Here is a 27650-nt window from a genome sequence, read left to right as displayed (position 1 = left end):
TGGGGCGGTAAGTCCCCATTAACCCATTTACCCTTCCCCATTCCCATTTTTGCCCCATAGGGCATAATGGGAGTGGGGAAGGCGTTAATTACGCCACTGTAAATTACGGTGGCGTAATTAACATCAAGGTCCCTTAGCGCCATGGATTTTAACACCTGCTAAAAGCAGGTGTTAAAACCTCCATGGCGCTAAGGGACCTCGGAATCAGGCGGTAAGGGTCGGCGCTGTTTACGCCGCCGTAAACCCCTTACCGCCTGGGTCCTAATGAGGCCCATGGTGCTTTTAGCGCCATGGCTGCCTCCATACCTGGCTCCAATACCGGGTTCCTGCAATGAGGAATTAACGGGTCAGTCCGACATTGGAGGACCCGGTAATTTCTCCTTGCAGGAACTCATCCCCATTCCCATTTGAGCCCCCCTAGGGCTCAATGGGAATGGGGAGGGAGCTAATAACAGCGCCCTCATTAGGAGTATGGAGGTAAAGTCATGGTGCTTTTAGCGCCATGGCTGCCTCCATACCTGGCTCCAATACCGGGTTCCTGCAATGAGGAATTACCGGGTCATTCCGACATTGGAGGACCCAGTAATTCCTCCTTGCAGGAACCCATCCCCATTTGAGCCCCCATAGGGCTCAATGGGGGAGGGAGCTAATAACGGCGCCGTCAATAGCGGCCCGTTATTAGCTCCCTCTTCCCCTCGCGGGACCCGCCAAGGACGCCTGGTTTTATCAGGCGTCCTTGGCGGGTCCCGCAAAGGGAACCTCGTAATCGGCGCTCCTGTAATGAAGGGTGCCGGTCCCGTACCGGCACCCTTCATTACGGGAGCGCCAGGGTTATAATGAGGCCCAATGAGTCTTGCAATTATTATTTAGAATTCCAGAAAGACAAATTATTTGTTATTCCTATTTAGGGTCATTACTCAAAGTCCAGGAGCTTCAATTTAAAAAAAGAAAAAAAAGTGCAATTTTTTTTTATTTAGGGGTAGCAAGGGAGACCACAGCGAAAGAAAGGGAGACCCCAGGGGTCGCAAGTGCAACCTCTGCCGACCCCTAAATTACGACCCTGCTTGAAGCAGCCACAAAACAATATTTGGAGTCTGACGTGAGCAGTGACTGGCACAACCCAAAGAAGAGTAAGGATTTAAAGAACCTTTAAAAAAGGTGTGGCGTATGTAACTAATGAAGGGAGCTAAAAGACAAGCTTTAGTGAGATGTCACTTTATTCTAATCGGTAATTAAGTAATCGGTTTATCCCAGGTTCCATCAGTCAACATGAATGAAAGGATCTCCGATCATATATACATATACTTGCAGAGGTGTTTTCAACCTGAAATCTGCTCCCTTTTATTTATCCCATAATCATCACAAATATCTTCTAAAACTAAAATTAGATGTAAAAATCCAACACAATTTCCCATTGGCTATTAATGAGGCCCCTTCCCCTTGCCTAAAAATGAAGATTTTGGGCTAGGTAATCTAGTCCAGCACATGCAGTGTTGGCCATGAGATATGAACATTTAAATGAAATGTGCACTAACAACTTTGCCTGATTGGACGCCCACTTTAAGAAGTGCTTTAGAAGCATCCTTGTCAATGAGAGCCTGAAAGGTTCTTTCCATGTAAAACAAATGGGTCTGCCCCCTGCTTAATAACATCAACACGTTTCAACTGCACATCTAGTTGTGTAGACAGCTGTATTTTTCAGCAGGGCAGTGACGGGCAAAAATGTAAGCAAAGCACATCACTGAATCCTCGGCATTGGAGACGTGACCATAATAGGGTATTAGGAGATGCTTTACTCTGCCTTTATAAAACTTCAGGTAAAGGCGTTTGCTGAGATACATGTGGGAGGTATTTAGCCACTTATCAGTATAAACATTTTTAGCAATTATATCAGTGGTTTTGACATAAAGGGATCAATCCAATACCATAAAAACACTATAAAGTTTGGTGCCTACCCCGTAGCGAGAACAAGAAGAAGCACTGGCTAACCAAGACTACCATCAGTGCCAATAAGTTGTACAAATTGCACAAGTTACGATGTATAAATCTATCTAACAATACAAACTTTGCAACTGGACATTTTTTCTGTGGCTTCATAACATTCCTCCAAGCACTCTTATAGAAAATAATACACATTTTAGGGCAAATGTGACCAATCCAACAGAGTTGGCAACTATGATACATTGTCACGGATGTTTGTGGCAACGGATGGCTAAGAACCGAGGATAAATAATTAGTATGGCGAGTACTACCCTCGATGCGTTCGCAGAGTTTGTGCAGGGCGTGCATTGGGCAGGCTTCACACAGCTTGATTTGAGTCTTGGCATTTTGCAGAGCAGCAGCAGTGCTAAAAGCTTGCTTTAGAGTCAGCATCACTTCATCCACCTGAGCAAAAAAACAAAACAACGTCAAGAGGAGACAAACAAATCAAGAGATTACATGCATGGTTTTTAAAAAACAAATTGGCTAAATAAATATAAATGTATTCAGGTGAATGAGGGCCTGTTGTGCTAGATTTATTGGCATTTATAACAAAATAGATTGTCTTGTCTTGCTTACTTGTTAACTCAAGACTTCACCTGCTAGTGACACACGTACTACATAAACAAACTAGAGACACTATGATTCTGCGCTTAGTGTATCTTTAATGACAATGGCACACTATAAAGTTTAAAAGTATACATCTATCAATATATAAGATCCAAGTACCCCCTTCAAAGGGAAAAAACCTTAATTCCATAGATACAATTTCACATATATTTCATCCATTACATCAATTTAAATATGATCATCTCTATTCCTCAAACCAAATGCATATGTTGCTAACAATCTCAGAAAAACACTTAAGATAAACATATTCAAATGTATACATTACTAACAGTCTTAGAAAATTACCTAACAACCAACTTAGCCCATTTCAAACAGCCTTTGACAATCATCTAACTTAACCAACTTCGTCTACACATGCTTCACTAAACGGGTTCAGGATCTCAATATGATCTCTCAGTATGTGACCTTATTCAGGGCTTTCTTACATATTAATAACTATACGTTCATCAACATCATCCTTTATTCAGCCTTTCATATTCCACAATCATTTTATTTTCTTACAAAATCCTTAGCAAATTATAAATTGAATAAAAAACGAAAAAGAATGGAAAAAGAATGGAAAAAGAAATAAAATGTATTCTATTTTTGAGTACTCAAATAAATGTATTTCCTTGGTGAGTGAAATTAATATTATTATTGTAATATCAAACTATCACACGTTTTGGTCAATACTAGCTAGAAAAGAATTTAATACATTTTGCTCAATAAAAAATAGTATACCTATATTAGCAATGATCTTTGATATCACCATAGAGCCTGTTAATTTCCTCAGTATTGAAGATTAACCAGGTTACTTCACCGTAGTGACCACCTTACTCCTAGTCCATAGTCCCCTTTCCTCCATACTTATGGGACATCTCTCCGTCCTGTGGGACGGGACCGGAGCACTTTGTAAAAAGCATCCAAAATGTTGCAAAAATGTTGTCCTTCCTCTCTTTCTGCACGGGGCCTGGCACACGGCAGTAACCCTGCCCATGTCGGCTCCGCCCTGCGCATCGCCCATCAGTCCTTTTCTATCGCTAGGTCCAAGACCTCGTAGCAATAACAGAGGGCCCTTATTAGAGGGGACGGCAGGCGGGCATATGGAGGAAAGGGGACTATGGACTAGGAGTAAGATGGTCTCTACGGTGAGTGACCTGGTTATACTCCTACGTCCCGTCCCCTTTCCTCCATACTTATGGGAGATTCCCAAGCACTCCTTACAGGAACTATGGGTGGATGGGAAAAAACCCTTACTGAAACAGGTTCTTCAGCACAGCCTGACCAAACTGAGCATCAGATCTTGAGCTCATGTCTAACCAATAATGCTAGCAAAAGGCAGAATGGGAGGCCCAAGTAGCAGCTTTTGCGATGGTCTCCCAGGGGACATATTTCTGAAAGGCAACCGCGGCTGCCTTGCCCCGCACCAGGTGTGCATGAACACCTTTAGGATGCTTCAGCCCTTGGACAGTTTAAGAATCCATAATTTAGGCAGCGATCCTTCGAGAAATAGTCGCCTTAGAGGCCTGCTTACCTTCTGGGTTACCAAAGGTCACAAAAAGTTGAGAAGAGCTCCTAAGCTCAGATGTCCTGTGCAGATAGAACTTAAGAGCCCTTCTAACATCAAGACAATGCAGAACCCTTTCTGCCTCTGAACCAGGGTTCGGAAAAAAGACCGGCAGCGAAATTGACTGGTTCAGATGGAACTCAGATACCACCTTCGGCAGGAAAGTAGGATTTGTCCGAAGGACCACCTTATCCTTGTGAAAGACCAAGAAGGGATGCTCCACCAACAAAGCCTGGAGCTCACTCACCCGCTTTGCTGAAGTAACGGCGACCAAAAAGGACACTTTCCATGACAGGTGCTTGAGGTCCACCGCGGCCATCGGTTCGAAAGGTTTATGGCACAGCGCCGTCAGGACCACATTTAGGTCTTACGTTGGGTGCGGACTACGAATCGGAGGATAAAGGCGCATCAAGCCTGCAAAATGCCTCTTACCTACTGGGTTACACAGAGAGTAAGAGCATTGGTCCGTAGAAAGGAAGCGGAAACCGCTGAAAGATAAGTTCTGCATGACAGAACGTGAACGCCCAACTCTGCTAAGAAGGATACAAAGGACAGTACCGTGTCAATTGTAGCCCCCCTAGGGTCCAACTGCTTACTTAAACACCAATGACAGAACCTGAGCCATTTGCTTCTGTACTGGGACCTAGTCGAGGGTTTTCTGGCTGCCTGGATAATACGCATGTTATCCGCAGACAAGTTAAGATGTTCTAAAGACTTGAACTCAGACACCATGCCGCCAAGCTGACGATTGTGGGGAGGGGTACCACAGTTGCTGTTCCCCCTGGTGAAGAAGATCAGGTTACCGGTGACCCCCGATCGGCGGATACACCGACAGGTGTTGAAGTTCTGAGACATAAAACCTGGCCCGCCACCACGGGGCTATGAGTAGAAGAGAACAGTTCACTGAGTTCTTCAATTTGCAAATTGTCCGTTGAACTAGAGGCAGAGGCGGGAAAGCATAAGCCCTCATGTTGTGCCATGGAATCTCGAGAGCATCCCCCAGAGAGGAGGCTCCCAGCCCACTTCTGGAGGCATACAGAGGAAGCTTCTTGTTTGCCATTGTAGCGAAGAGGTCCACTTCCGGTGTGCCCCAATGCAGGAAAATCCATGAGAGGACCTCCGCCTTCAATTCCCACTCGTAGCTGACCATTGTCCGCCGGCTGAGGGCATCTGCCGTGACATTCAACTGGCCCGGGGTGTGTACTGCAAGCAGCCAGACACCATGAAGAACAGCCCACTTCCAAATCTGGATGGACAGGTCCACGAGGGGGGGAGACTTGATTCCCCCTTGCTTGTTGATGTAATACATCAACACCACATTGTCCATGCCTATACGGACCACCGTGTTGGCAATGATCAGTCTGAACGCCTTGAGCGCTAGGAAGATCGCCAGAAGCTCCAGATGATTTCTGTGGAGGAGCTTGTCCTGACTCGACCAGAGATCTGAGACCTGAAGAAGATCCAACGTCGCACCCCACCCTAGTAGGGAGGAGTCCGTCGTGACCTTCACCATAGGGGCTGGGTCCTGAAACCCTGCACCGACCGACAGGTTGCTGAGAGACGACCACCACTCCAGGTCCACTCTCATGGAAGCCGGAATCATTATCAGCTTGGAGTCCGGATCCACAGCCTGACTCCAAGACCTCCGAAGAGCCATTAGAGCCAATACGCACGAGGCCATGAGGCCCAGAAGCCTCTGGAACCACCAGGCCAACATGCTCTCCAACTGCGCAAACATCTGACACGTGGCCAACAGATCCGCCATTCTGTCCCCGGTCAGGTACACTCTGCAGTCGATCGTGTTCCAGGGAAAACCCAGGAAAATCAAGTCCTGCGAGACAGTCATGGAAGATTTCCGCCAGTTCACTGACAACCCAAGATGGAACAGGAGCTGAAGGAGAGACTGAAGGTTGCACGCTGCTTTCAACGGGCAAGGGCTGCGTAACAGCCAGTCATCCAAATACAGATACACATGGATACCCTGCAGACGAAGATAGGCCGCGATCACCGACATCATCTTCGTAAAGACACGCAGCGCTGAGCTGAGGCCAAAAGAAAGCACTCAAAACTGGAAGTGCTCCCCTCCCACAGAGAAACAGAGATATCTCCTGTGTGGATTCCAGATCAGAATATGCATATAAGCATCCTGAAGGTCCACCACGCTGAGCCAATCGCCCATCTGCAAGGAGGACCGTATCAGGCCGGGCGTGATCATCTTGAATTTCTCTTGGGGTAGGAAATGATTGGACTGGGAAAGGTCTGGGATGGTGCGCAGGCCAGCCTGGTTGGGTTTGGGCCCCGTAAACAGCCGGGAATAGAAGCCCTCCCCTCGTTCCCCGAAGGGAACGGGTTCCACAGCTCTAAGGTCCAGCAGTTTCTGAACCTCGGCTTTTAGGGAGGGCGACCCCGATTGTTGGAAAGGAGGGTTGAAGGGTGGGGTAGGGGGTAAATATAAGCGGAAGCCCGCCCGAGCGACTGACAAGACCCACCTGTCTTTGGTGATGGTCTGCCACGCCTCCCAATGAGATGCAATGCGTCCTCCCACCGGGGTCTCGTGCGAGCACGGAGAATCCTAATTTTGTAGGCTTTTCAGTGGTATTGCCACCTGAACCTGAGGAAGAGGAGGCTGAGGAGCGGGAGAAAAACCAAGTCCGTTGTTGCCTCCGGCGGTTATTACCCAAAGGGGTATCCACTCTACGAGATTTCCGGTCTAGGAATCCCCTGAACCCAGAGGAGGGACGACTTTGCGATAACGGCCTCTGGGTCTTAAAGGGAGTTTTAACCAGGACTGACAAGGATTTCGCTGTCTGGGTGCTGTCCTTAGTCTTGGTCAGCTCCACATCCGTTGTAGAGTGGAAGAGCTCCTAACCGTCAAAAGGAAGGTCCAACACCTTGTCCTGCACTTCCTTTGAAAATTTGGTGGCATGCAGCCACGCCTGTCGGGAGGTATCAACCCCCAGCATAAGGCCCCAAACCGAAGTGTCTACGTGGTGAGCCGCAGCCTCCAGGAGATCCTAGGCCAAGACATTGGCATCGGATAATCCTGCCTTAAAGTCTTCCAGCTTCTCGACCAGAATGAACGCCTCAAACTCCGACAGACCTTTCCACATCCTCATATTCGCCCCCGCTAACACTAGTTCGGCATTGGCCTGCCGGAACTCCAAGGCCGAGTTAGCGAAATCTTCCTCCCAAGGGAGTCAAGGAGCTTGTCCTCCTTCCCCAGAACCTGAGCAGCTGTCGTAGAAGAGGATGCTGCAGGCCTGGACTGTAAAGTAGCCGCAGCCACCACTGTGGAGGAAGGGGGCGGACAAGACTACAGGGCCACCTCTTCCGAAGAATGCAGCCTGTATCGCGCGTCAATTTTCTTATTGACGAAAAGTCCAGAGTGTAGCTTTTCCCAGACCCTACGGACCACGGCCAGGACGCCCTTCTGCAACAACAGGCCGGTACGCTCCAAAGGAGACAGGGTGAACGCCCCAGAAAGCACGCACTCCTGCGCAGCAGGTGCCTCGGGCACCGGAACATCTAAAAAGCACATCATGTCCAGTACCCGGTCATGAAAAGCTCTAATAGAGCGGGGCAGGTCCTCATTGTCCTGATCTCCCTGCGCCTCATCCGACAGGTCAGGATCCTGCTGAACCGTGTCGGGCACTGCCTTGTCCAGAGGGGACAATGGGGGCAATGGCGGAAGGGTCGGTGAAGGCACCGTAGGCAAGGGCGGCGCTGGCGGAGCCACCAGAGGAGCGGGTGGAGCCGGAGGCGCGGGCGGATATATCTCCCTAAACAGCCCTTTGAAATATTCCCTCATGGGGTCGGTACGCATGAACGTCTCAAATTTGCCCAAGAAGGCGTCCTCCTGGGACTGTTTTGGTACCGGAGGAGGCCTCTCATGAGGAGGATAATTCCAGGGACGCAGCGGGGAGGGTTGCCACACAGGCCCATCTCCCGATGTATCAAGAAAAATTAAAGTTGCCGACCCCGCAGGCAATGAAACATTGTGCGGAAGGGGCATCTGTGCGTTCCAGTCGTAAACTGGATGAAAAGGTTGCGCACAAGGAATTCTATGTTCACCCACTGAACCAAGCCCTACACCTGAGGCCGATGACGTAGTTGTAGGGGTAGCACCCAAAATGGCGCCGTGGTCGTGGCGGGAACGGCCGCCATTTTGTCATCACCTGAGGAGAACTGCGGCACGAGAGGAAGTGAGGCAGGGGTCCCCGTCGATGGATCAGGGGTCTTAACTTTAGCCTTAACATAAGGAACCACGGCTGAGCCAGTACTAGATTGGGCCTGGAATGTTTCTGCGACATACCAATAGCCAAATTAGCCTTCCCAGGAAGGACCTCGGCGCTGCTGGTAAAGGAAGAACTTTCCTTCTTTGCCCCCTCAACAGTTCTGACGTCGCCACAAGAGCGGGAACGGTGAGAAACGACTTTCACCGATAAGGCCTTGCCAGGCCTCTCAGAAATGTCGGTAACCTTAGCCTCTGTACGAGGGTCCTCGGACCCAGGTCCAGTAACAGCCTTGCTAGCGCGGGCCTCGAACATCCATTCGGTAACACCAAGCCCAGCCAAGGCCTCAGGGCATGCCCTGGTTTTATTTTTGAGGGAAGCCGATAAAGAGGCATCAGAGCAAGCTCTGGTACCCCACGACTCAGTAGAACTGGGTCTACAAGCAGCCCCCACAGGAGGGGCCTCGGAGTGTACTCCGGTATCCACAGGCCCCTTACGGTGATCCTCGGAGAAAACTCTGGTACGATTATTAGGCCCAGAAGGCACCTCGGGGCAATCCCCAGTGATAGAGCAATTAACCCTCCTCCCGGCTCGGGAAGAACCCGGGAAGGGGTCCCCCAGCCAGGGTGCTCTGAAAAGTAAAAAACTCACTGGGCGTTTCTTTTTTTTGTCGATATACGCCTGAAAATGTCAGTTGAAAAACCTCCGCCCACCGCTCCAACCGTTGTTGAAGTGCCCGGACCGAAAGGGAATCACAGTAAAAACAGGAGTCCCAACGGTGATCCGGACCCAAACACTCGAGACAAAGAGGATGGGGGTCCGCCCTCGCAAAGCGTTGTTGACACGATGAACAATCTGGAAAGTCTAGTTTGAACGACAGACAGACTAGTACACGATCGCTAGTGAGAGCCAGAGAGGAAAAAAGGGAAGAAAATCTTCCACGGATGCAAGTTCGTCCAGTCCCGAACGAGCGGAGAAAAGGACTGATGGGCAATGCGCGGAGTGGAGCCGAGATGAGCGGGGTTACGGCCGCGTGCCGTGCCCCACGCAGAAAGAGAGGAAGGACAACATTTATGCAAAATTTTGGATGCTTTGATGCTTTTTACAAAGCGCTCCGGTCCCGTCCCACAGGACGGAGAGATGTCCCATAAGTATGGAGGAAAGGGGACGGGACGTAGGAGTATTATTATTCTGTTCATATACCAAAAAAGGAGGAGAGAAAAAAAAGGGAATTCATTCAAATATCAATCTTCCTAAAGTTAGTCCAAGCGTGCTTAAAACATACTTTAATTTATTAATATATCTTCATCAAACTTTAATTTATTAATATATCTTCATCAAACTGTACTTGCCATCAGATTTATTATTATTTCTGCTTTGTCAATTGTTTAGTTTTCATATCTTTCTTCCAGATTTCTCTGAGTGTTTTTAAATCACTACAAGCAAATAATCAAAAAAATCAAAAAAATAATTTCTCATGGAGGGATTCCACCCTAGCTGCATTATAACCATGTGGTTTCCTGGCATCTTGTGAGCACCTGGCGCCATTTTGCTTGTTAGTTAAATATTATTACCTCGTTTGGTAAACATTTTAAAAAACACATCTGATTTTTCTAATGGTCTCCACGTTTGAAAGTTCATAATAGCCTCAAACATTATATTAATCTTTCTAAAATTACACCTAAACAACCTATTTCTTTCACAAATTATCTTATTGCATTGATAATAGCTTCATTCATTAGTTAAAAAAAAGTTCAACCTTGGTGTTATTGCTACATTTTCCCTTAGTGTCTTCTCTGGTTTCATAATATTTTATTTGCATTGTTCTATAGTTAGATTTGACTCTTGTTTATCGATACCACATATTTGCTCTCAGTGATTGGTAGGATTGATGTATTTTTCATTTTTACCTCGTCTACAATTGACTCTAATGAAGTTGACAGTAAAATTGTCTTACTTCTTAATGAAAATAAAAGAAGGACCACTTGTTTTATTAAGAAGTCCTTAATAGTCATCTCTATGATTCGACATTGTCACTTTGTAAATCATGTTTATTTATTTTCTAATATTTCAACGTTAGGAGCAGACCTCAAAATTCTTTGCTTATCAGTATTTGTGCTAATGATATTTACATACGTTTGACATTACTACTCAGTACAATTTATTAGACCCATCTAAACATTGGTGGTTAAGTCTACGCTTATTCATGTAAACCATAGATCTATTATCTACATTCTGTAACTCAGTTCTATATTACTTCGTATTGTATTCTATTACGATTCATAGTTAATGCTTTTGCATGATAAAAAGAGTTTAATTCATGATCTTTGTTTAAGCCCAAGATGGTACTCCAAATTTTAAATTCTCTTGGCTTCTTGCTGACGTACTAAGCTTTCTCTATTTCCATCTCATGAGTAACTGTTAATGTTGTCTATGCTGCAGAGTCGGATTTCTGTAATTGTCTTATTATGCTTCCAACATAGATCTTTTTACTATGCATGCTAGAGTCAGGAGGGAAAAATGAAAGTTGCAAGCTACTAGCCAACTATAAATACTTGCCACCTCAATTCTGTACGTACACACTGGACACCATTTCTTACTCGCCAAGTATTCTGTGGAAGCCCTTTTTTGGTTTGCCTAACTGCATTTCTGATTATCACTTTTTGGATCTTGTGTCAATCATACCAATCTCTGAGTTGAGTGTAATTCATTATGTGGTATTGATAAACAAGACAAGTCAAATGTAATTCCAACTATGTATTCTTATGTAAATATAGAACAATGCACAATAACGTATTGTTGAACCAGAGAAGAGCCAAAGGGAAATGCAGCAATAACACCAAGGTGAGGTTATTTTTGCCTAATGAATAAAGATAGTGTCACTGCAATAAGATACGTTTTAACCAATTCAACAAGCAGTTTTGGTGTACATTTAGAAAGATGAATATAATGTTTGAAGTTAATATGAATATTCAAAGATGGCCACTGTGGTAGACCATTAGAGAAATCTGTTAAATCCCTCTCCAATTTTTACAACCAACGTCATGATATTTAACTAACAAAGAAAATGGTGCTACGTGCTCACAGGACGACAAGAAACCCCACAGTTATCATGCTGCTAGGGTAGAATCTCTCCGAAAGAAATGGAGAGGTAAGACTTTTATTTAATTTTACAGTAAGAACAGTTGAATACAATATGGATAACAATCGCTCACATGCTAAAAAAAAACATCATGCATTACGCTAATGCTTATTTACTTGCAGTGATTTAAAAACAGTCAACAAGATCTTTAAGAAAGATATGAAATGCCAGTCTAAAAAGTGATTTGCATAAAAAAATAGCAAATGACCAACTAACACGAAGACCAAACAATTGACAAAGAGCAGAAATAATAATAAAGCTCAAGGCAAATACATTTTAATAAACATATATAACATATATAAATAAATAAAATAAAGTATATTGGTGTTTGAATGAATTCCCCCTTTTCTCTTTTCCTTTTTTGGTATATCAACAGAATAATAGATGTTCAATACCAAGCAAATTAACAGGCTGTACAGTGATCTTAACGTTCATCCCTAATACAGAGACACTATGTTTTATTGAGCATAAGTTATCAAATGATTTTATAGTTCTTATTGACCAAAAGATATGACAGTACAACATTACTATAACTGTTTAAATCCAAACACCGAGGACATATATGTACACGTACATTAATTTGAGAACTCAAAAATCGAATTATTTTCTTATTTGTCTTTTTTTCAAATTTTCTTTCATTATTTAATTCATAATTTTCTGATGATTTCGTAAAAATATAAATGGTGGAGGGATATGAAAGACTGAATAAAAGTTGATGTTGATGAACGGATAGTTATTCAATATATAACAAAGTCGGAGGGACAATATTTAGATCCTGAACCTGCTTGTGGAAATGTGTTCAGGCTGGGTTGATTAAATTGGCATGATTTGATAAAGACTGTTAGCAATGTATTTACATATTAAAAAATGTGTCTTAGGTGGGTGTTTTTCAGAAATTGTTCACAACCTGTGCATTTGAATTAATTTGGATCTAGGAATTGAGGTGATAATATTTAAATTGATTTAACAAATGAAATCCAGCTAAAACTGTAAAAAAGGAAATATGTTTTTTTCTTAAAAATTCACCTGGACATTGTGTTTTGAATGATGTATATGTTTAAACTTAATAGTGTGCCATTGTCACGAAAGATAAACTAAGTGCAGAATGATTGCAGTGCCTCTGTGTTATTGCAAATTAATATTTGCATGACTCAGGGCTGGGAGTGCTGGAGTTTGCGCTTTTACTACGACATTTAGTCGCAGGGCTAACAGTGCTAATCCAAGACCCATTTCAATAGCATAAGTGAAAGGGTGACTCATAAATATCACCGGTAGACTACAGCATCCACCAAGCTGCTCTATACTAATAACCATAAATCGTTCAAAAGGCATCTAAATTAGTATTTGTTGACTAGGAGCTACAAGCTCCAGGTATTGTGCTATAAGCAGGAGCATCGTTTGCGGAACGAGGAGTTAATACAGAACATGCCACATAGGTTTTGATAACAAGATTTTATTATGCCATTTTGCAAGACATTTTATGTAGATAACATGCATGATAAAATAAGATATTTGCCCAATTAAAACAGCTAAATAATGAACACTAAACTCGCTGTTGTCATGAATTATTATTACTCTATAAGTAGCATGACCTTCCACATCAAAAACCTGCACACAAACTAAAGACAGGACAGAGGTGGAGGAGGGCGAAAACCAGGACAAAAATATATGACAAATTGGTCACATGTCATGAATACATCTTTAAACCTCCCACACACCAATTTATAATCTGTCAGCATTCCCTTCCTCAAGAAAGATGCCAGCTCCCTTCCTGATAAGCATACCCAGTAAACATTCCTCAAAGTTCAGCCCATAACTACTTTACCAGTTTCTCTAAATGTGTTCCCTTGGTGTGATCTGTGCTCTGTAACCCTATTGTTTGTACAATAAAAAGACAGTTGGAAGACAGTGAGAAACAACCCCAATACAAAGTATAAAGGTATTCACTCAAAAGGTGTGCCCATGAACAATCAGTTCTCCCAAGGACATCTTCCAAAATTGTTTGATTTTCTCACAATTCTAAAATATGCTTGGAATTGTTAGACCAGTTCTTTGACAACGCTAGCATTCGTCCAAAGGTAGTTATTCCAAGCAATCAGTATGATAGTAAAACACATGAAGCAATAGTTGTTCCTACCTCAACCGTAGTGTGTCCCTTAGTGAACCCTCAGTATACAATAGGAATATGGACCAATAGATCAAGTATGACCAAGAAAAATGTTTTTCTAATTCTTTACAAAAATAATTTTATTTCATTATCAATTTCTAAAATGCACAACACATATATAGACAATCTCACATTCATTTACTCCACAGCTCATACGCATTTACACTTTCAACCTACGGCCTCTCTCTCTCTAAGTCAATACATGGTATTTTCATTAATATACCCATCTGCCAAAATCAACTAACAAAAAGTTCATACACCCTTTCTTAAATACAGGTGTGTCTGTCTGAACACGTCAAATGATATCCAACCTTCATCAGGACAGAAGCACTATGCCAGATATGCCTTGCTACACAAGTGGCTGGAGTGAGAGACATAATCCCCAATATCTCATTGTTGGAGGAAGTACAAACGTACAGGGTGTTGTCTCTTGTAGACTCTACCAAATCACGAATAATTGAATCAGAGCTATTTCATTCCCCTAGGGCTACCAATGCCACCACAAAACTCCTTTCACTGCTCTCCAGATACACAGTGGTGTGCTTGTTTTTTAGATTACACTGTGACGTGAGAGGTCGGAGCTCGACAGAGGGGGACCTATGCAATCTGTGTGCTGTAAGGTCTGAGCCAAACAGAGGGGGACCTTTGTGAACTTTACGTTGCAATACAATTTTGAAAGTCAATGAAGAGACTTTAACGTGGATGGCAAAGTGGGTCTCAATCCACAATTCGGAACTGGTTACAGTGTTAAGAACCCGAGGCAGAGTGGGTCATCCTGCTTGCAAGGATAACTTTACTCCATGAGGTTTAACGTGAGTAGGATAGCTGATTCAACTACCTTCCTTCTTTTGAACACTGATTTTTCCTTTGCATACATTTCTCCTTTTTACACTTTTTGTACAAGAGATAGGGCAGGCATTAGGTTTGTGTTAGCATAGGACATTTTGATTTGACGGATTGTTTATAGTGTGATTGTCGAGACTACTCCCATCTTAGTTATAGGGCAAAATATGAGTTTCTCCGACCCCAACATTTTTCAATAAAGGTTTTACTAATTGTATCCATTGTGTCAGTGTGATACTTGCGATACCATGCCTTCCCTACACTAGTGAACAGTGAGTACACAGTGAGAGGGACACACAGAGCTGATACAATCCTGGAGACTCAGGTATGTCAGTGTTCAGCACAGAAAAAACAGTACACAGAATAGATTGGTGAACAGTGATGAGAACTGTCATTTTGGCAGGTATTTAAGGGCACTGAGCGTGTATTTAAAACGTTAATGTCTACTTCCTTCTTGCACATATTTGATCTTTCAGATTCCGGCGCTCTGCCATGATCTCCAATTTCCTGATCAGTTGCTGTGCGCAATAGCAGGTTTATTCTATTAGCTTGATTCCTCGAGAAGTAAATGCATTTCCCTCTGTCTGCATTTCCATCCGTTTACTCTAAGATAACATGAAGAAATGGGTGAGGTATCAAGGATATTGGCAGTGATTTTTCTATAGTGAGTAGACAGACTACCCGATCCCTTCTCAAAAATCATCAAGTTCAGCAAGTGTGTTGCGTTTTCACCAATCCACGAAAACAGAGAAAGTAATGCTGTTGAAAGAAGCTGAAGAACTACAGTGTAGAGGTTTTGATATTTTTTAACACAATTTTACGAGTCCCACTACCCTGATTAACACACAAGGTACAGTGAATAACGAACGAGGTTACAAAGAGGCAATTAATGAAAGGTCGAATTGTATTCAAGACTCCAACCCTGAAAAACAGAACTGGAGATGGTTGGCTCTGTCTCTGCGTGAGTCAATTGACACACTGAAAAAATGGGGTAAACCACTCTAGCTCTCAAAGTTGTTTAAAGTTGGTAAATTGGAATTCGAGACAATGTTATAACCTGTTGAACAATGAGAATTTGATGCTGGATTTGGCACGGTTTGATTTTATTCCTATTCAAGAGTCTTGGGCAAGAGAAAAATTGTGTTGGGAAGGTTATAACATGTCTGTACTTTCTGCGCAAGGCAGCAACAAGGGACGCCCTAAGGGCGGACTTATCATAGCAGCGAAAGTCTCTAATTTGTTGTGTAAAACAGGGGAATGTTTTTTTTCAAACTTCTTTCTGGTGGTGTCTTTCATAGTTGGGGACAAAGTAGCAGTTGTATCACTACTTATCGTGAATGTATACTGGAATCCCAGTGAGCATTCCGACTCACTGTTGGAGAATGAGTTAACCAGTTTAGGGGACTTTATTGAAGTATGGATTCAAGCAAACCCAGGTGGGCAGCTCGTTGTTGCTGGTACATGAATGCCGATTGCTCGGTTGAACGGTTGACCGAGGATGTGATATACTCTAATATAGGCACTCAAGCCAGAGTGGGTGGAAACTCCAAACTGCGAGGGAGGTTATGGACTCATTTTGGTGGGATATGTAGGCTTGACTTGTTACATAATGAACTTATAAAGTACGAACTAGGCCTACAATCCCTTTCAACTTTGTTAATTTGGAAAAGAACGTGTCTGTGGAGAAAATGCAAAATGGCCAATGAGTGGGAACTTTACGCATGTGCAGGCAAAGAAATCATTAATCCTTTCATTAATACTTTGAACAACGAGATGACTATATGCCTGAGTAACCTAGGCATGTCTGTCACAACACTGCTCAATAGACCAACCAAAATCAAAGAAAGTCTGATAGGCTTTGATTGGCAAAATACAATGAATAGAATCCTAGAGTCTAAACTGTACAAGCAGGCTTGTTCGACATGGAAATGGTCACCTTTTATGGAAGGATATTTAACTAAATATCCATGCAAGAGGCTATGTAAAGATTTTATGTATTTTAGTTTTAATGTGATCCAAACAAATCAAATTAAGTGTATCAGAAAACAATGTTCAGAAGAATGGCAATGGTGTTGATTTTTTAACGTTGAGGGGGTTGTTGAATCACTCCAAAATATATTGTTCATCTGTTCAGCACTCAAAAGCCAAAGGATTGCTTCTTTTGCACAATTTGTACAATCAACTGAAACAGTTAATAGGGAATTCATTTGGAATAGAATGTTGCATGAGAATTCTATTACTTTAAGTATATGTGTAACCTCTTTTCTGAGAAACGTTTGTGATCTGTGTTAAACATTGTTTTTGATATTTGTGATTGTTATGTTTTTAGTATGAAAATTGAGTCAAAGTTTTTCTTCGTTGTTTTATGGACTTGTATCTTTTCTCTTTGTTTGTGAAATTGTAATTTATGTGTCATCGGTGATTCTTGTGTTTAGCTTAAGAACGGAGTGATTGTCTTCTTTTTAGATTTTATTTGCTATCGGATTGTATATTATTGTTGAATTTTTGTAAAGGGTTATAACAAACCAAAACAAATAAATAAAATAAAAAATGTACAAAAGCTATGATTTCTTTAATATTAAGAAAAGCAAAGCCATCCCAACTGCATCGCATGCTGTAGTACACTCAAGGGTTTTTGAATGGGCCTGTATCACCCCCAAACTACAGAAAATTGTTTAGCATTTTGTGTAAACTCTTTCATGACTTTCGATGCAAGTGGTAGCAAGAGCATGTTGATTAGGTATTAAGCAGTTTCGGCAGCAGCAGCATTTCAATTTTGCTTATTTTCCATCCATGAAGATTTAAATAGCTGGCATTATTCGTCCATGAAGTCACAATGAGTTTAGCCTACGGCTTGCACAGTGACTTAATATCTATCAATTGACACACACATTTTCTGGGCTGTGTGAAGTATCTCTCGTGAGAAACACCTCACAAGTGCTTGAACCTGTCCTTTAGCCCAGAAAAACTGTTTGTCTGAAAATCTCCACTGACAAGCTTGACAGACTGGAAACGTTTCAGTTCTTGAGGCATTTACCTTAAAGTCTGTTAAGTTAGTCAGGAGTCAGCAGATGAAACACAGATTTACCAGAAAGAAAGACACATTGCAGAAGGAGCTACAAAATCAGAAAGAATTGCTAGCTTCCAAAACGAGGGCGTTTGACACTAGCCAGGCTAGTCTGAATTAGTCTAGGGAACAGATAGAGCGAAGTAAACAGCAAATCATAATTGAAATGGATAATCATGCAGATTGAGACAAGATATTATAAATGTGCAAGTGGGTTTGGACTCACAGTCCAGAATTCTTAGATGGATAGTTTTCATAGAAGAGGGGAGATTGTCCCTAATCCCTGAGGCTAATTTTCCATTGCTAACAACTATTGTAAGGAACTCATGGTGGCAACAGTAAAGACAGACAAGTGATCACAGTTCACAGGTGTTCATTAAACTGTATAGGTAGGTTGGAAAAACGCCTAAACTAAGCCTAAATCTAAGATGGGAGAACGCTTCGACCCTCAAACAATAAGGCAGTCCTAGTGGTGTCTTGTCAAATAAAAAGGGCCTATACTAAGAAAAACCTATTGCCAATCCTAGCTCTAGAAACAAAATAAGTGAGGGATAATGTTCATTAGAAAGAAGGAAGTGTTCACAAATAATAAGTCAGGCATGGTGTATTCTGGGTGTCCCTTCCCCACGTTTTAAGCACGGGATAAGGTAGGAGTCTGGAGCACAGCACACGCTTGAGCTTTCCCAGCTCCTCTTCCCTGCAGAACTCCTGGCTGACACTGAAACTGCACTGGTCACCAGGCTACCCTCTGTTCTCGGGTCCAGGTCCTCTCCCCGCCAGTTGCACACCTGCATTGCCCCCTGGGAACCTTTGCACTCGGGGGCTGTTTCTGTATCCCTACAGCCCCCTACCAGCACTTGACACTTGATGTCTGCACTTACCCTTGCACTTGCCACCAACTGGCCGCACTTCTTATTTATTGTTTTTCTTTATTTTACTGTTTCTCCTACGTACTGCGCTGCCCCTGCCGCTTTCACCTCACACTTTTCCCCTTCCCTCTCCCCTCCACTTGATCTCAATGTCACCTGGCCTAGTAAGATTGTTGTCTCTGTCTTCTCTCTGTTCCCCCTCCCTTGCCTAGTCTCGCCTTAAAACACTTGTGCATAGGCGCGTTATAAATGCCATATCATATCATATATCATAAGCCAATAGTTCCGCTCTCAGCAATCAGGGCCTTCGGTGGTTAAGTCTCTTTTCTACAATGACAGGCGCAGTCTGGGGTAGAGCATTACCCAATCATAAAGAGGTGTCTAGAGGAGGCCACCAGGGGGCGCGCTGATGAATGCAGTCTCAGCGTGACTCTCCCATGCTTCAGTCCCGTTAAGTGGTTAGCCAGGGCCGGTCTTTGCATCAGGCAGTGCAGGCAGCTGCCTGAGGTGCCAGGCTCTGGGGGGCGCCAGTCTGACTTCAAAACAACATTGTCATCATTTTAATCATTGTAAAAAAAGTACATACGGTACACATAAAACAAAGTGAAACCTTTTAAATCATCAGACTCTCCAATTCCTGCAGTCAGCAGCAGTGCATTCAAAGTAAGGCCACTGTGGGGTCTTTGCAAGCCCTTGCGGCTCGGCCTTAAAAGCAACATGTGTTGCTTATCAGTTCCCAGGCCGAAAGTTGGGTGATCACACATGCCTCCTCCTCAGCACATGTGCTGTACAGAGTTGGGGTTGATTGATTGATTGGGCTGGTAGGATACAGACGGCACTTACAAAGTTGTGCTTGAGTGGTTATTTTATATACATTTTTGCATTTTGGAAGCGCTCACACAGCCCGCGGGCATCGAAGCGCTGTTACATGAATTGTTTGTTTTTTAATTGCATCATTGTTTTTTTTGGTCTTAGTTGCGAATTTATAATGCGCTTAAATACCCAGAGGTTTCTAAGCGCGGACCCAGGTATCGAACCTGTGTTGCTTCATGTTGTCTTGCTGCCAAGACGAGCACGTTGCCGCTTGAGCTATCCTCCCGGGATAAAAGTATCTCGGGTGCATGCAACTCTTCGTGCCAGTATGGGGACACGGTCTGGATGCAAAGAGGTGATGTGCCTGTGTTTGCAATATTGTAGCCCTGCATCTTGCTCTGTGAGGCCAGTGCTGGGCAGGTGGGTGTGGGGCAGTGGTGCAACGACCATGCAGTACAAGCGTAAAACAGTAATATAAGAGTCGCTCATATCATAGGCTGTATGTATTATTAATGCAATTCAGGAATGCAAAGGCGTTCATTTGTCATTGTAATGGAACACTACAAAGCCCCTTCATTCAATGAGTTTTAATGTACATTTTACTCACATAATAAGCAATACCGAAATAACCTACTTTTAAAATGATGGTTGCCACTTTAACACAGACATGAAAAGCTCTTTCTTTGCTGTGCTCTGGGTGTAGCACAAGCACAGCAATTTATATACATCAAGTATTTAATTTCCAAAATTATGAGTGTAAAATAACCTAAAATAGCTTCTTTTTCATATTGATATTGTACAACCAATATAAACACTATCGAGGAAAGAGCATTCAGAATGTAGTATTACACTGTAATATCACAAAGTAAGGTTGGGGTTGCGGACCAGAGAAGCATCAATCTACATATTAAAAGTCCACAATTTATGTTTCCACCTCGCCATCCATGGTGTCACTGAAACAATGCCATCACCCTGAAAATTAATGACTGCAAGCTAAATGGGCCATGCAAAGAACTGATACAGCACCCACATATGCTTATATATTTTGCGGGTCATCCTCACGTCCCAAGCGCTCTGCAATTTGTCACAAAGGTGCTCCCAAGCCATGCTTCCCCTTAATGCTGGTGTTTGCTAAAAGACTGCACAGGGCACACACAGACACAAAGCTGCACCCATCATTGTGTTGCGTCCGGTCACACACCGAGGCGCACAGAGGCACTGGAGAAGCACCAGATCAGACACAAAAGAGAGGGATCGCCCACCTCGAGTGAATCAAGCAGATCCCAGGCAAATACGCCATGACCAGCTTCAGTGATACAGATCTGACTCCTTGAATCTTAAGCAAAACACATCAACCCCATTGCCCCTCCCCTTATCTTAGTAAGACATAAGACATTTCAGATTTCAGCGATCCCCCTCTTCCGTTCATCTTGTATGATAAGGCAAACAGAGCCTTAGACGGACAGGACACAGACAATAAATGGCGCTGGCGGATACACAGTTAACAAATGCCCGGCGATTACCAATGTAAAATGTTTCATTGTTAGCACATGCATTCATATGCATACATTTTTAGGCAAATGAAAGAGGAGAGGTGTTTGTACTTGCATGTCAGGGGAGTGATTGGAAGGGTAGGGGCAGGAGACTGTTGATTCTCACAGCAGTGCTTACGTGTGTGGTTTCTCTGGTTTCAGATGTGAAGGAGAGAGTTAACTGATTGTAACATTGGAGCCGCACTAGAATATAGAATGTGTAAAGAAGTTATATGCCCCTACACAAGTACGTTTTCCCCTCCCCATCCCCATTGTTTCTGAAGTTAGCACCTCTCCCAACATTTTGGTGGGGCGCCAACCATGCTACCTGCCTGGGGTGCAATCTGGTCTAAGACCGGCCCTGGTTAGAACCCCCACTTGCACACCCCCCTAGCCCGAAGACCTGAACAGGTGTTCGTGCGAAGCCCCACTGCCTCTGTAGCAGAAGGAACAGGCGAAATCGGTCCCGGAATACGTGGGTACCGGTGGATGCCTGACACAGCAATTTCACAGCGCGGAAGCCCATCCTTGGGACCCGTGTGGAAGAGGGACATGGCCCGTGGGTGTTCCAGCGACACAGCCGGTGCTTCCAAGGAGTGAAGACGATGGCCTGGGGAGAGAGGGGAGGTGAGTCGGAGCCTCTCCCCGATCAATGGGAGAGGCATCCTGTGGTGGCATGAGCACCCCTCCCCCCCTGCAAGCCCATGCGGGCTGACCGCGTCAACAGCGGCAGCGGGGGACGCCCAACTTCGGGGAGGAGAAGGTACTGTTTGGGCCTGAGAAAGGTGATTATATGTCCTCACCTAATGAACCCCTGGCGTTACTACTGGTTACGCTAAAAAAAGAAGGCCAACCTACCTTAACACTGGAGTTTGCTTTTCCAGCCCACAAAGACACGAAGGTTAGCAGCCGCCGAGATAAACGCCTACACAATGAAGACAAGGGTACGATCAGCATTGTAAAACTCGCAGACTCAAAAAGTCACGGAAAAGCAAACTTCTTATACAGCTTTTAAATCACTTCATGCCCGATCTCTTCAACATTGAAAACCAGTGTTGGCATTTTTCAGAACTTGTCTTAGTCAAGCCACACTGCAAACAAGTTTCATGGAAAGCTACCACAAATCCCTACAATTGCTTTGTGTTGACCTCCCCCTTGTTGCATTGTTCCTTCGCCCACGTATCTCCTCTCCTGCACCTACCCTGAACAACAGCCAATCAATGTTTAAGGCGCACCAAGCCCATAATCCACAAAGGAGAGCAGTTGGACTCCAGTGAGACAGGCACAAACACACAAGAGGGCCCAGGAAGACACGGTTGGGCTCTGCGGGACCCCATAAAGCGCAGTGGGTCTTCAGGGATACTGGTCCAACTGCACACGAGGGCCCAGGAAGAAACTGCAGGGCCCAGTGAAGACTCAGTAAAGGATTCCAGTGAGACTCCAGTAAGACTGACTCAACCACAAAGGGAGGCCCTGGAAGACCGGACGGCGCCCTGCGGTGACCGTTGCTATGAGGAATAATACGGGGGAGAGGGTGTTTATGAGCCCATATACGCCTAACGGACAACATCACCCTAGTGTGGGCCCTGAAGCAGGAAAGAGTGCAGGGGGTGAATTGACGTTACAGACCACTGGAGAGGAGAAGAGCCAATGAGAGGGCCCACAATATAGACTCCGGCAAAAGAGGCTCTCCCATACGCAGAAGTGCAGGTACAGCGGACTGAGGCCAAGACTCTTCCCTTGCTGGGAAGATAAAATAGTTGTGTCCCTAGTGGATGACAAAAAGGACTCGGGAGTTAAAAGGTATGGGAGAGTCACGGTGCTGGTGATTTCTCAAAATAGTGCCCGACAGGGTGGTAAGAAGCATTGGGTTAAGCGAAAGCTGCTCTACGGTGGTTGGCCCCCATAGCAGAAGCACTGGACTGGCAATTAAATGTGAAAGAGGTCATCCGAAGTCTGAACAGGGAGGTGTGGGCTCCCGATCCCGGGGCGTGTACCCGCCTCCCGTGAGGAGGTTAGGAGCAACACCTCCTGACGTGAAGGGACTCTCAAGGGAAAGACACACGGAGGACACCAGCCACCATTTCACGAGGTGTAAGGACTAGGAGGGGTCAAAGGGAGACCCGTACTGGACAGCAGGGGGAGGTGCATGGGGGCGAATTTGAAGTTGGCTACCTAAACGTACACACCGAGTCGCCCTGGGTTTGGAACCCTGTATCAGACTAACATGGCCACTTCGCCGGAAGAATCCGTAGCCACTAAAAAAGGAAGTTGCGGCACTGCTGGAAGAAATCAGGAACATGAGGGCAGACATTGGGAGTAGGGTTGACAAAATCACCCAGAGAATAGACAAAATGGACGAGAGGCTAAGGAAGTCGAACACAACCAAACCTCCCTTGACACCATGGAGGCACAAATGGACAGGCGGATTCCGGAAATGGAGCGTTGGGAGGAAGAGGTCAGGATGAAGATGGAGGATTTGGAAAACCGTGAAAGGCGGAATAACCCAAGGCTCTTTGGCATCCTGGATAGGCAGGGTGAGACGGAGCGAGACTTGAAGAGAACACTACATGAAGTTGCGAAACTGGTCTTTGTGGATGACACCATCGACAAGTCTAAGATCGAGAGGATCCATAGAGCAGGCGGGGCGATAGGAGGCCCGAAGTCGGTTCTAGCCCGGTTTCATAACTATTCCGACAAAAGGAAAATCCTAGAGAAAGCGAAACAGAGCGGCCTGATCATGTACGGCACGTCCAGAGTGACAATATTTCAAGATTTATCATCCTTGACCCTAACCAGGAGGAGGATGTGCGTACCTCTAACGAAGTGGCTCAACGAGAAGGGAGTGAGGTACAGATGGGGGTTTCCATTCTCCATGGCATTTGCACTGGATGGTCACAAACAGACCGACGACCGGAGAGGATATTCAGAGGTACATGCATGAGTTGGTCGGAGAAACCGCCACTTCGAAGAACCAGGGCGAAAAGTTGGATGGTGATAGACAGTGGCTCATTAAAGGACCACGAAGAGACAGATGCCGGGATCCAGGAAATACAGGAAGTTGAACACATCGCATATGGCAGACACCTGATTGAAAATGAAAACACATGCAGGGAGAAGATGCATTAGTAATGCGGTCTCATATGTAGAGTAAGATGGTGGTGTGGGACCAGGTAGACCCCTGTTGGGTTAGGTTTGTGTGGTTTGTTGGAAAGGAGACTTGGCAGGCCGCGATGGCCGCCGACTGCCTGGAAAGTTGTAGTTCAGTTCGGTTGGGGGGGAGGGAGTGGGGCTCAAAGGTAATGAGGTGCTGAAGGCATGGGACCGGAGGGGAATCGGTCCTGGCTCGTTGTCCGATCTCAACCTGGTGACGTCAACTGGGTGGAGTCGGGAGCCCTTGTGGGTTATTAGGGGGGGGTGGGTGGGTGGGAACTGGGGTAGGGGGTCAGGACACAGGTCTTTTTCGATGTTGCGGTTTTTGCTTGTCGGGTGGAGGTATGGGCACAGACTGCACTGAGAGCGAAGTGGATATAAGCGTGGAGGGATAGTGGTATGGCTGTTTCAGATACTCTGGGGGACAATCACCTGAGGGTGGGGATGCTGAATGCCAAGGGGATGAACTCACCCACAAAAAGGTCCCTGGTGGCTAGGGAGTTCCGTAGAGCGGGCCTTGATGTAATGTTCCTCCAGGAGACTAAAAACGCTAGAGAAGGGGAAAGGAGGGTCCCCAGTGATGCCCTGGGGCAGGAATATTGGGGCTCTGGGCCCTTGAGGAAAGCGGGGGTGGAATATTCTTATTGGGAAAGGGCTCAGAACAGAGGTTTCTAAGGTATGGGCTGACGAAGAAAGCAGGGCCCTCCGGGTTGCTGGTACTATAAAAAAAAGTAGGGTTCACATTTGCCACAATCTACTGTCCGAACCAGGGTCAGCTGAGATTTCTCATGAAAACTCTCCAGAAGATAATGTTGGAAGCCTCAGGCCATATAATACTAGGGGGGTGATTTCAACATGTGGGCTGATGTCAAGCTTGATAGACAAGTGTGGGGTACAGGGACAAAGGAACTGCCTAGAATGGGGTGCAAAGAGGTCCTGGAAATGTTAGAGGTCTATGGGCTCAGGTACATATGACGTTATCTTCACCCGAACGAAAAGGGTACACCTTTTACTTGGCCCTACATGGCACCTTCACCAGAATAGATTATATGCATTTCTCAAGAGGCCTGTGGGAGGAAATATTGGCCTCAGAGATTTCCCCGATCACCTGGTCAGACCACGATATACTAGCAGTGGACTGGACCCGGCGCAATCTCGTACCTAGGGGGTCCAAATGGAGATGCAATGAATCCTTGTGGAAAGATCTGGTGTTTCACGAGGAGTTGATCACAGGAATTGGGGAATACTTTAAAATAAACAACACGGAAGAGATCGCGATGAGGGTGGTGTAGGAGGCAGGGAAGGCGACATGGAGGGGGATCCTGATCAGGGAAAGGGCAAGGAAAAAAATGGAGCAGACATTAATTCAGAACAGGTTAAGGTTGGAGATTGCCCAGCTCGACAAGAGGGTTTTAGACGCCACAGAGGGGTGGGGGGACAGGGTGTTAGGAAGGGGGAAAAGGGAGGAGCTGAGGCTTTTGGAGGAAGGTCAAATAATCAGGAAACTGCAGCTCCTGAAACAAAAGTTTTATGAGAAAGGAGATAAGGCGGACGCTCTACTGGCCGCCAGCTTGAGGGGACAGCGTGCCGAAATGTGGGTGGAGGCCATAGAAGGGTATGATAACACACAAGACCCGGGGACCCAAGAAGCGTTTGTGACTTTTTATGAAAATCTCTACAAGTCAGAGGATAACTCAGAGATAGGAGATATATCGTCTTATCTGGCAGGAACTCGGGTGCCTAAGCTTTCCTCAGAGGAGGCCGTGGCGTTGGAGGCTCCAATTACCACGGAGGCAATCAAAAGGGCGGTGGCGAGATAACCGTTGGGAAAGGTCCCAGGGGAAGATGGTTTCTCAGTGGGCTTTTACAAGACATTCATTACCCCCCTCCTCCCGTTCATGGTGGAACTGTTTAATGATATCCTGGAGACAGGAGAAGCCCCAGCATCCTTCTCTCGTGCGCTGATAACAGTGATACACAAAGAGGGAAAGGACCCCAGACTATGCAGATCTTATTGCCCCATCTCCCCCTGAATATTGATGCCAAGATTTACACACGAGTTCTGGTGGCAAGACTGGAGGCATATATGCCCCAACTGATCCACCTGGACCAAGTGGGCTTCATAAAGGGACAACAGGGAGCGGACACTATGAGGAAGCCACTACACCTGATTAATGAGGCATGGGGGACCCCGTCGTTCTCTCGGTGGATGCTGGGAAGGCTTTTGATACAGTGGAGTGGGTGTTTCTAAAGGAAGTCCTTGGTAAGGTGGGTTTGGGTGCTAGGTTCAGGAGGGACATAATGGCAGTCTACGCATCTCTCAGGGCATGTGTGGCAGTTAACGGAGGTTACTCCCACTGGTTTACCTTAAGTAGGGGTACATGACAGGGCTGTCCCATAACCCCAACCCTATTTGCACTCTCCCTGGAGCCCCTAGCTCAGAGAATCAGAGAGGACCCCCGAGTAGAGGGTCTCTCGGTTGGTGGGGTGGAGTAAAAAGTAGCATTATATGCGGATGATATGCTTTTTCACACAAGGAACGCCATAATCTCTATACCCAGGGCAATCCAATTGTACTACAAAGAGACACAGCTGAGGGTCCTCGTACCCCATCTCCAAATGCAGAGGGAATTCCAATGGGTTGGACTGGACAATTTTCATTTATTCCCTGCCACAGTGGGGAATGGCTTTGGGTACCACAAGGTAAGCTCCCCCGCAGAATTTGGGACCACCCGATTCTGGGAACTATTTGGGAGATAAGGCAAAAGAGTGTGGAAATGCAAGGAGAACCGACATGGCCCCCCCCCACCTGTGGGCGCCCAGTGTTCGGGACACGATCCCAAACCCCGAAAGATTCCAAGCATGGTTTGAGGTGGGTCTGGTGAGGGTGGGCCAACTGTGGAGGGAGGGCACCTTTATTACAATTACAGATTTGGAGGGGGAACTGGGCATAGGTACTCTGTCAGTCTTTTCATACCTTCAGCTAAAGGGGGTGCTCAAGGGGGGAAAATGGAGCGACGGGATGAAGAGAGACCTAACGCCCTTTGAGAAGCTCCTGGATAAAAGAACGGAAATGAAGGGCCTGATTTGGGATATGTACGTTGAGCTGGTGCCTGCAGGGAACGGGTCCACTGAGAAGTTGAGACGGAGATGGGAAAGTGATGTGGAGAGGGAGATCGACCCAGTGCTTTGGCTGGGACTGTGTAAAGGGGCCTCTCAGACCTCGATCTCGTGGCAGTACAAATTGCATACCATCAAGCTCCTCCATAGGTGGCAATATGACCCTGTCCGGCTCTCAAAGATGATTCAGTACGTGAGCCCGATGTGCTGGCGCTTATGCGGGGACAGGGCTGACTATTAGCATATGTGGTGGGGATGCCCTCGAATTAAGGAGTACTGTAAGTGCTCGGCTGGATCAGAGTGGTGGAGGTATGGGCACATGGAGGGCACATGGAGGGGGATACACCACACCAAAGCACCCCATTTGATTTTGTTCGGGATGGAGAAAGTTGAGGGAGAACTGAGAAGGGTGACAGGAGTGGCAGCTCCCCTGCCGCTCGCAGCACAAGCCTGTCTAAGTTATGAAATGGAAAGGTGCCCGAACTCCTTGTAAGAGGGACTGGATCAATGTAGCCCTGAATTGGAGGGCAGTGCAACATGAGAACATGTGGGGTGA

General features: G+C 45.4%; 1 protein-coding gene across 3 annotated transcripts in view; it reads right to left on the bottom strand.

The window, feature by feature from the left end:
• Window positions 1–27650, bottom strand: part of TBC1D4 (TBC1 domain family member 4) — a 1514114-nt gene that overhangs the window by 715730 nt on the left and 770734 nt on the right. For all 3 annotated transcript variants that reach the window (XM_069639269.1, XM_069639270.1, XM_069639271.1), the window contains one exon: window positions 2253–2385. In XM_069639269.1, the coding sequence (XP_069495370.1) occupies window positions 2253–2385 (133 nt within the window). The remainder of the gene's footprint in view (window positions 1–2252; window positions 2386–27650) is intronic.

This window comes from Ambystoma mexicanum, chromosome 7q (assembly GCF_040938575.1).
Source record: "Ambystoma mexicanum isolate Mex_15411 chromosome 7q, UKY_AmexF1_1, whole genome shotgun sequence".
Classification (NCBI taxonomy): domain Eukaryota; kingdom Metazoa; phylum Chordata; class Amphibia; order Caudata; family Ambystomatidae; genus Ambystoma; species Ambystoma mexicanum.
This window is presented reverse-complemented; position numbering and strand designations above follow the sequence as displayed.